The following is a 10000-nucleotide window of genomic DNA, read 5'->3' as shown; positions in this document are numbered from 1 at the left end:
GAGCCACAATATCTCAAGAAACTGAAAGAGTTCTTGGACCCTTCGAGCTTTTAACACCAGCAGGTTTGTAAACACTAACACTGACCGTGCCCTGCGGTCCATTCCATGCCAAAGAAGAAGGAAAACTGGTGTGGCTGCAGCTTCAAAACTGAAATATCCTCAAAAGAGGATCTACGCTGCTCATAAAGACCTATTAAGGTTCTTTAGCATATAGGAAATACATGAGCTGATCGCTGCCCTCCCTCCACAAGACAGCTGCTGCGTGGCTACAGGACTTCCCCAACCCTGCAACACACGGGCAGCCCCCGGTGTCCACCGCCTCACTCCCACCCAGCTGTTCACCTCGGCTGACAACCTTTCCTGTTGTGTTGCTGTTCAGGCCTCCGTGCTTCTACAGAGCCACAGCTCTTCACTACCTACACCTTCAGAAAAGATGACGTAGTTCATTCTGTCAGCATCACTAACCTCAGGCCACAATTTCACTTTCGACACTGAGGGGGCAGCGTCCAAACACGCTCACCACAGCTTGTTGTTCAGAATCTGTCCAGTATTTTGGCCATTTTTCTTTTATTTTAAAAATTGCAAAGCCCATCCACTTTTTCTCTCATTCAGAAAGCAGACACTCGTAACCCGTCACCAGAGGAGTGAGTACTGAAAATCCCTACTCAAGTACAAGTACTGTTACTGTAGCAAACTGACAGTTTACTCAAGTACAAGTAAAAGTATTAGTAAATAAAATTACTCAAGTAAGAGTAAAAGTACTATGATTTACTTCTACTCCAAAATGTACCGTTACAGGGAAAACTACTCAGTTCCAGTAACGAGAGGAAATTCTTTAATTACACCTCTGCCCGTGACCAAAAATCCAAAAACCGGCTTTGGCTCCAAATCTCAGGAAACGTTAAAGATCAGGAAAATTGAGGGTTTAACGTTGTTGAAATGTGACGCTACGCCCACTTTTATGCCACGTCATTTCAGTGCGCAGGAGCGTTTGCTTGACTGTAGCCAGATTCACGTTTCTGTGGCTAAATCACCTCATTAATTCACATCAAGTGACGCCTGAGAGAAAAATGCATGCTGGGAAAAAACCGGTTCGGAACATTTCTGAAAAACACTGTTCATTTTTCTTAAACCTGACACTTTATTCACTCCGCTGCGTTTTAGCCCCTGAGCCGATGTTTAGTCCGACTCCTGATGAAGCCTCTTTAGTCTCCACACTGAGGCTACTAGACTAATGTAGTCTAACACATACTGGAAGCTTATTAGCTCATTAGCGTGGTGCTAGCTGCATGCGTAAGTCACTAGACAGTGGCGTGGGGCGGTTCAGTCGTCTCTAATGGACTTTCCTGGGTGGCTTCTGACTCCCTGTCAAATAACAAAGTCCAGACCAAATCCAGGCTTCAAACGCTGCTACTGTTAGCTTAGCATTAAAGCCACAACATGAGTCCTTCACCTTCCCAGACTGTGGGTGAGGAAACCGTAGTGAGATTCTTGAAACCGCGTCCAGACCGTAAAACCGTTAGCAAGCTTGCTAGTTAGCAAATCAGCCACCTAGTTAGGTACCTAGTGTTAGAAGTACTGACGTTAGCCGGGCAGTTGGCTAGCAAGCTTACCAAGATTATGCATGGAGACCATGGAAGTTGCGAGACAGCAGATTGTTGGGAATTTGGCTGTCGTTTGGTTTGGAAGTTTGTTTCTTCGGTTTCTGCACTGGAGCTACAAGGCTAATGCGAGCTAAGGAGCAATAGTAGCTTCTTATTCTGTAGGAAACGACTTAATGAATCATTCTGCTTTAAACGGTACTACAGTTCCAGTCAACATCATTACAACTCTGCAAATAATCATTAAACCACCGCAATGCAATTCAGTCAGATCACAGTTCGTTAGAAAATCTTCGAGGGTCAGTCATGAATCATAAATGCCACCACAAATCAGCTCAATTCAATTACGATTCTCTAGAAAATGATTCAGCAGAACGATTCAAACCTCAAACATCACAATTATCAGCTCAGTTACGATGCTTCAGAAAGCGATTCAGCCCGTTATTGAATCTACAGTTTCACTGCAGTTCAGTACGGTCGCAGTTCTTTAAATATGAGTCAGTCAATCATTAAATCCCGCATATATTCATAATTCAAATAGACAATTATTCCTGAGAAAATGACTAAGTGAATCATTCATTTTTACAGTCATAATAAAATTATATTGTTTTTTTAATGAGTTAAATGATTAAATGTCTAATTTTACAGTTAAATTCAATTTGGTTACAAACAAAATCAGCGAGTCATTGAATCTGATGCCGCTGATGCCACTAAGATTCGATCACAGTTCTTTGGGAAAGGAATTCAATGAAAGCTGAAATCTCGACAAGTAAAAGGAGTAACAGTGGCGTATTAGCAATTCGCCTGGAGGTAACATGCTCAAATCATCTCACGGCAATGAGCTGCTCAGCATCTCGAACAGAGCTTCTTGTGTGGTTTCTTACACCGTTAGGCGCAGACGGCATTCAGGCTGCTACTGTTTTTGGCTATGCTAATGTGCCGGAGTCCATGTTTACAGACAGTGTCAGAAACCACATAATCAAGTCTGCTGGGTTACTAACCAACTCTGGTCGGCTGGCCTGATAAGGCACCCCGCCAGCCCTGTGTGCCACCAGCCAGATCGCCGCCCTTAAAACACAGTCTAACTAGTGTTTAATCTCCTGAAACAGTGTAAACACACACTGCCTTTAATGTTGGAAAATAAACAGATAATTGTTACAAAAAATAAGGACTAGGCCTAAGATAAAATGATCTGGCTGAGAATGTTGGGCTACGGCTGCGTAACTGGCTTTATTTATCACATCACTGTTAAATTTATCATCAAATGCTCTGCTTGGCCTGCTTATACTTAATGAAGGCGCTGCCTGGCGTCCCACCAGCCTTGTGCAGGCAGGCTTTGCCATCATTGGGCTAACGGTGCCATCCGGAACAGCATGCAGTTGGCACCACGCTTACTGCTGCATTATAAGCTTGCGTTACCTGTTAACTTCATTAGCCTCATACCTTCCGTACGAAGCTAAAAAACACCTGAATCTGAGGCGTCGTGTGATTTTGGCTCATCGAGAGTTCTTTGAAGGAGCGTGACGCACTGGCGCAGGAAATAAGCTGAAGTCTGAACGGAGATTTGAAAGTTAGAAAGAAAGAATAGACACTATCACAGAAAGGAAGGGCAGGAGTTTCCAATGGAGTGGACCACGAACGCATCACGTGAAGCCTAAGCCTGGCGTTAAGAGCTTTGGCTCAGTTGAGCCGGTCTGAGTGCAGCAGGAAAACGTGAGCGACTTAATAAGGGAGAAAGAGAAATGGAGAAACAGAAGCAGCCACTGAGCGAGAGGTTACCGAGCCGGCTAACGCTGCACATGGTGCAAGCTCACCGCTGACACATGCGCTCGTGTCTGCAGCGCTAAACCAACTGCGAACGCTCATTCTGAGCAGCGTTGGTCTGAAGAAGCTTTGGCGAAAAGCTCGTTTCGCCTCTACTACACGACTGAAGAACAGTAGACGGTGTTTAGCCCATGTTTTTTGATTAACAGCACGTCATGCGGTGTCAGAAACCACATAATCAAGCCTGTTAGAGCCACTGAGTAGGCATGTACCTTAGCCATGCAGTTAGCATCATGCTATTGGCTTAGATGCTACTCCGTTTAATTTAAGTGATACTTTTTTAATCCCACAAACGGGGAAATTCCACCTCCACATTTAACCCATCTGTGAAGTGAAACACGACATACACACTAGTGAATACACACACACTAGGGGTCAGTGAGCACACTTGGAGCGGTGGGCAGCCCTATCCACGGCACCTGGGGAGCAATTGGGGGTTAGGTGTCTTGCTCAAGGACACCTCAGTCATGTGCTGTCAGCTCTGGGAATTGAACCGGCAACCTTCTGGTCAGAGGGCTAGTTCTCTAACCTCCAGCCCACGACTGCCCCAAGCTACTTTTCTAACTACTTGTTAGCTAAATTAGCCTAATCGAAACAAAAGAAGCAAACTTGAGCACCAAACGTGTCTCAGCTGATCCTAGATTTGTGGTAGGTGAGGTGAAAGGAGGGTAAATATGATGTCTTATTGCTTTACGACGGTAAAAGCAATATAAAGCAATAAACAGTTCAAGATAACGCGGCTGAGGCAGATTTAAAGTCGCTGTTGAAGCAGCACCACAACAGCGTTCACGGCAAAACTGACTTTTTGCGCTAAATACTCAAACCATGCAAAACACTTAAATGCCCAAAACAGGGATGAAAAACTTCGTAAGCAGTAAACAAGCAGCCGAGGTTCAACAGGTTAGGCCTTGGAAATGATTCAGTGAGTCATGCGATCTCAAATATTTCAAAGATTCAGTTCAATTCAAAGGAGCGTTCTTCAGACGCGACTGAATCACCTCAGCTCATATCAATTCGAATGTGATTCTTTAGGAAACAACAACAACTAAAATCAATGTCATGACTCTGCAAATGATCTCAAATGTCGCCACAGGTCAATTCAATTAGATCTCATTTCTTTAGGAAATTGTTGAAGATTAAAGCGAAAATCATAAATGCCACCACAAATCAGGTCAATTCAATTAGGGTTCTTTACAAAATGATTCGGTGTATCATTAAATCTCAAATCTCAAACATCACAATTATCAGTTCAGTTACATGTAATACTTTAGAAAAGTGATTTAACAAATAATTGTAAAATTTCAAAGTGGTGTCATTTCTTTAAAAACACGATTCAGTGTGTTTTACATTTTCTAAATTATAATCTCACAATTATAATTTAAATAGACAATTGTTCTTTAGAACATTTTAGGAAAATGAATGAACAACTTATTAAATGTCAAATTTCACTACAAATTGGTTTCAATTCAATTTAGTTACAACTGTTCAGAAAATTCAGTGAGTCACTGAATCTGAAATACAAGTAAGATTCGATTAGATCACAGTTCTTTATGAAACGATTCAATGAAACATGAAATTTCACCTCAAATTTCCCCACAGATCAGATTGATTGGATCATTTTGATGTTCAGATTCAGAATGATGTCTTATACTGGACACACAAAGGCAACGAGAGCAACTATTTGCACAGTAAATGGAGTACAGACAAAGTTTTATTCAAAATATAGTTCGTTTTCTCTGTTATTATGTTCAAAAATGAGAATTTGAGAATTTTATTTCGACCAAAGGTCGGCTCAAATTTTGTTATACTGAAAGATAATAATCCAAAATTGCCGCCGTTGAATCACCACCTTCCGGTCAGCGATCAGACTCCTACCTGAGACATCTGCGGACGCAGGTTGATCTCCCGCAGGTTGACGGCGTGAGGGAGGAGGTTATTCAGCAGGTGACACAACAACACGCCATCTCTCAGAGCATGAGCCAGATCACACACCTACACACGACAGAGAGATTCAGCACTGTGCAAAAGTTTAAAACCATTTATCTCGTTTCTCTCGTGTTTCTGACGGTTTAACTCTATATAACATTAGAGTAAATGCAAATAAACATAAACACATAAAAAAAGACTTGTTTTAAGTCTTATAAACTAGTTTAAAGCGCAAATTTATATCCAGATTTCCCCCAAATGCTTCTCGCCTTCGTATGAATGCATTCAAGTCCATCCGCATCTCCTGATTTAATATCATAAAGTATTTAGTATCATAAAGTAAAGTATAAGATGAAAAATTTGGAAACTGTATTTATTCTAATATTCCTGACCAAATAAACCGATAAGTGCTTCTCAAGTTAGAATCAGTGTAAAGTACAGCCTCCACACCGGGGGGTTAGTTTAAAACACTGTTACAAGTAAGACCCCCAAAGTAAGAACAGAGCGAAATCCACACAGATTAAAAAAAAAGTTAAAACTTTTTAAATTCAAAGATTCATAAAAACCGTGCTATATACAGTGCGTCATGTGAATAAAATATATTTTGATTGTATCATGCTGATTTTTGCTGTTCCACTTTGTGGTCCAAAATAAATCTCAGGCTGTTTTCATTCATCGTATTTCTTTTATTGTGAGTATTTTTCATAAGACTTTTCTAGTAACTGTTACAATTAGCCCCCGCTGGCTGCCTGTTGAAGTTACTCCCACTGTTTTTGAGCCATTTTTGGCTAAAATGTTCACAAATGGCACTCAAAAAAATCAATTTGTAGCAAAAATGTGTAGTTTCTTGGTATAACACAATTATTCGTCTCGGCTGTTGCACCTGTACATATGTACACATATATACATCGGCGTGGAACCCCTTCAGAGAAACTGAAAAATGCATTCTCATTTTTTATATCATTGTCATTCGTTATGCTTGTTGTATTCAAACTAAGCAGATGCAGCCATGCTGCTCTCCTATTGGCTAGGGTTTCAGAATCTGGACTAACATTAGACTAACTACCAACATGATAAGAAAATGACAGAGGAAGCAATCCTGATTAAAAAAAAAAAATCAATCCTGATTAAAAAAAACAACAACAACAACAACAAAAACATCCCTCTAGTCCTTCTGGAAGTTCTAGACAAGTCTGAATGCGGGTTGTAGTCTAAGCAGTGTTCCAGTTAGTTGTTAGGAATGGAAAACAGCGGCGGCAGCTCTACGCCAGCTGAAAGAGTCACTGTAAAACTGGTGCATTCCAGCTCAAATATATGATAATGTCTGTTACAAGCTTTAAATAAAACATATGCAATGTGTTAGCTTTGCTCTAACATGCTACTAGAATCCCATAGGGGTGCTAGCAGAAACAAGGCTTAAGGCAGAAGTGTTTTTCCTTGTTTTTGACCAAATGTTAGGTATGCGTCTTTTCTTATCAAGTGCTCAGGTTGTGCCCTAAGAGCTACCTCCTTTTCGCCTCCAGTGGCTCCTAAAGACAGTTCTAAACCAAGCTCACCTGCAAACCTGAGGGAACCAGTCTACGTTTCTTTGCTTTACTGCCATTGATAACTTCTTTATCGACCGCCAGAACAGTCATAAATGACCAGGTATACATAGACGACCTCTCTGAGCAAATCTGTTCTGTGACTTTGGGCATACTACGCTATGAAGTGGTGGAACGGTAACGTTGGTAAATGACGAGGAACCCAAGCAGGGGCTTTATTTGTGTAGAACGCAGGGCAGCAGAGTTTAAATTTGAGCAAAAGTCCGTCCCCCATTACCGGCGATAATACAGGGGGCACCTCCTTCCCCAGAACAGCACAGGGAGGTGTCGCTGTAGGATTGCGTTTATTTAAAAAAATGAAAGAACTTTACTGTAGGCTACCGTCCATAAGACTACATAAGACCTACATATGGTTGTCATGGCAACTGACACGACCCTACATAAATACCTATTAATGCTTATTCCAATAGGCGTCACCTGTCGTAAAAGCTACTTTAGCAGACTTCGATAAAAAGCAGCGACCTTTATAGTCAATGGTGGAATATAGTGGAATAAGCACTTATAAACATTTATGTAGGGTTATGTCAATTGTCATGACAAGCGTATGTAGGTGGTGTTGTATAGCTCTATAAGCAGCACCCATGGATGAATGGATGAAAAGAAACAGCACAAAATTACTTGGAAAGACGTCTGGTTCCATTGACTTACATTAAAAGCAAAGTATGTATTTTCCTTTTCCTGTAAAGTTACCATTTTAGAGATATGAGGTTTTGTTCTGTTAGCAGCAACATATATATATATATACACACACACACACACACACACACACACACACACACACACACACACACACACACAAACGCAGAAGCACAAAACCCACACACACAGAGACACACACACACACACAGACACACACACAGAAAAGAGATATACATATCCCTGTGCAACCTGATAACTGTGACAAACAAATATGGTAAATATTCAAATTAATACACACCTGTGCACTGTCCCAGGTCACTCTGTGGTTCTCTGGAAGCACTCTGCACTGGATGAGCCACGAAGCACACTGCCTCCACAGCTCCATTATAACACCTCTAATAGTCCTGCTCTAAAACAACCTACTCTGTACCAACATATGGCGCTTTCAACGCAACTAAAATCACTTCTAACTCACCACAATCCCTTACAAATGACCTCTAAATCACTAACATTGCTTCTAAAATCACTTTGCAATATGTTTAGTCACTTTCTAAACACTTAAAATCACTTCTAAACACTTAAAATCACTTCTAGACACTTAAAATCACTTCTGACTCAGTCCTAAAGCCATTAAAAACTGAAACCTGAAGACCTTTAGTCCCTTCTAAGCACCTTCACTCACTTTGCAATCACTAAAACCGGCTCTTAATCACTAAAAGTCACTTCTAAAAGCCTTTTGCTGCTTCTGTATACCTTCGGTCCCTTCTAAGCTCAGCTACTAAAGTCCAAACACCAGTATAAATTTAAAGTGAGAGAAAGTTATGACCTCAGAACGACCAAAACTTTGCCCGAAGTCTTCAGAGAACCTGCTCAAAAACGTACCAAAAAATGACCTAGAAGGAGAAAGAAGACAAGAAATGACCCTGAAAGTCATAAAATGACTCAAAAGTGTGAAGATTGACCCAAAGACGTGCCACTAAAGACAGCCGCACAGTGGAGTTAGAGTCTAAGTCAGATGTAAGGCACTCAGCGGCGCCGCAACTCCGACCATTCTGACGCTCGCAGACGACCGACGAAGCGAAGTGAACGACAGCAGGACAAAAAAGACGAAGAGCTGCAAACGAAACCAGACTGAAGTGTAAACCCTGTAAATGTAAATTAAACCTGACCCGAGGCCTCAGCTCTCTCTCCTCTCTCTCCTTTTGTCTTTCTCTATGTCTCTCGCTCTCCTGCTCTTTCCCTCTCTTTTGCTCTTCCTCTCTCTCCCCTCTCTCTTTGTCTATGTCTCTCTCTCGCTCTCTGACTCTCTCCCTCTCCGAATGTCACCTCTCGTGTCTTCAGGTCGTCCGTCTTCTCCTCACTCTCTCTCTCCCCCTCTCGCTCTCACGCTCTCTCTCTCTCTCTCTCGCTCTCTGTGCTGTCGTTCTCTCAGGGCTGGTGGGTGTATTTTATTGCACGGCTGCAGCAGAGAGGAAGCCTTTCAACTGCACACACAACTTCCTTTTTCCTCACACACATACGCCCGCATACACACACACAAAGACATGAAGACACACTCGTTCTGCACGCTGCAACCCTGCATGTGCTCACAGCGGGGTCCGATATTCAGAGACCACGACTGACTGATTGATTTCATTTCCACTCAAAAATGTCATTGAAGTAAACGTAAATTTAACCCAGAAGCCTCAACATCTCTAATCTCCGCTGTGTGAGGGTCACTGAGTCCCTCTCTCTCTTCATTCCAGCCTCCGTTCTTCTCAGGAGCCTCACTTTCAGCTCCTCCAAGAACCTGCAGACACACCTCCAAAGCTCAGTCTTAGAAGCTGGTTGATGATTTTCTGAAGTGATCAAACCCATTCAGTGGTGCTGAGGTCTGGACTCCGGGGCGGTCAGTCCATCGTCCAGCTTCTCTGTTTGATGTGTCCGTCTCCTTTTCTCAGTGAGGTTCTTCTTGATCAGCTACACGTCCTTTCAGACCCACAGCACTGAGTGGTCTTCTCACAGTGGAAGGATGGACAGGAACACCTGTGGATGTTTTCAGATCTGAAGCAGCTTGATCTTCTCCTCTCTTTGAGATCAAAGCTTTCAGTGTTTATCTGATGGGGACAGTTTTGGGGGTTCCAGGTGGTTGTTAGGAGGAACATTTTCTCTGGAGCTTTTAATACCGAAACTCTTACTAGTCAACTGAATCCCTTCCCAGAACAACCAAAACTGCTCCCAGTACAACCAAATCTCCCAGTACAACCAAACCCCCCAGTACATCTGAAACTATTCCCAGTACAACCAAATCTCCCATACAACCGAAACTTTTCCCAGTACAACTGAAACTTTTCCGAGTACGACCGAAACCCCTCCCAGTACATCCAAATCTCCCAGGACAACCAAAACTTTTCCAAGTACAACTGA

General features: G+C 42.2%; 1 protein-coding gene across 3 annotated transcripts in view; it reads right to left on the bottom strand.

The window, feature by feature from the left end:
• LOC108412244 (proto-oncogene vav) overlaps positions 1–9059 on the bottom strand; it is a 58811-nt gene extending 49752 nt beyond the window's left edge. For 2 of the 3 annotated variants that reach the window (XM_017684171.2, XM_017684173.2), the window contains exons 1-2: positions 7893–9059; positions 5301–5417 (exon numbers count right to left, since the gene is read on the bottom strand). In XM_017684171.2, coding sequence (XP_017539660.1) covers positions 5301–5417; positions 7893–7979 — 204 coding nt within the window. In that variant the 5' untranslated portion in view covers positions 7980–9059. The remainder of the gene's footprint in view (positions 1–5300; positions 5418–7892) is intronic. The other variant, XM_017684174.2, reaches the window with a different exon arrangement.
• Between the last annotated feature and the right edge of the window lie 941 nt (positions 9060–10000).

This window comes from Pygocentrus nattereri, chromosome 12, assembly GCF_015220715.1.
Source record: "Pygocentrus nattereri isolate fPygNat1 chromosome 12, fPygNat1.pri, whole genome shotgun sequence".
Lineage (NCBI taxonomy): Eukaryota > Metazoa > Chordata > Actinopteri > Characiformes > Serrasalmidae > Pygocentrus > Pygocentrus nattereri.
The sequence above is the reverse complement of the archived record's forward strand: the minus strand, read 5'-3'. Positions and strand labels throughout refer to the sequence as shown.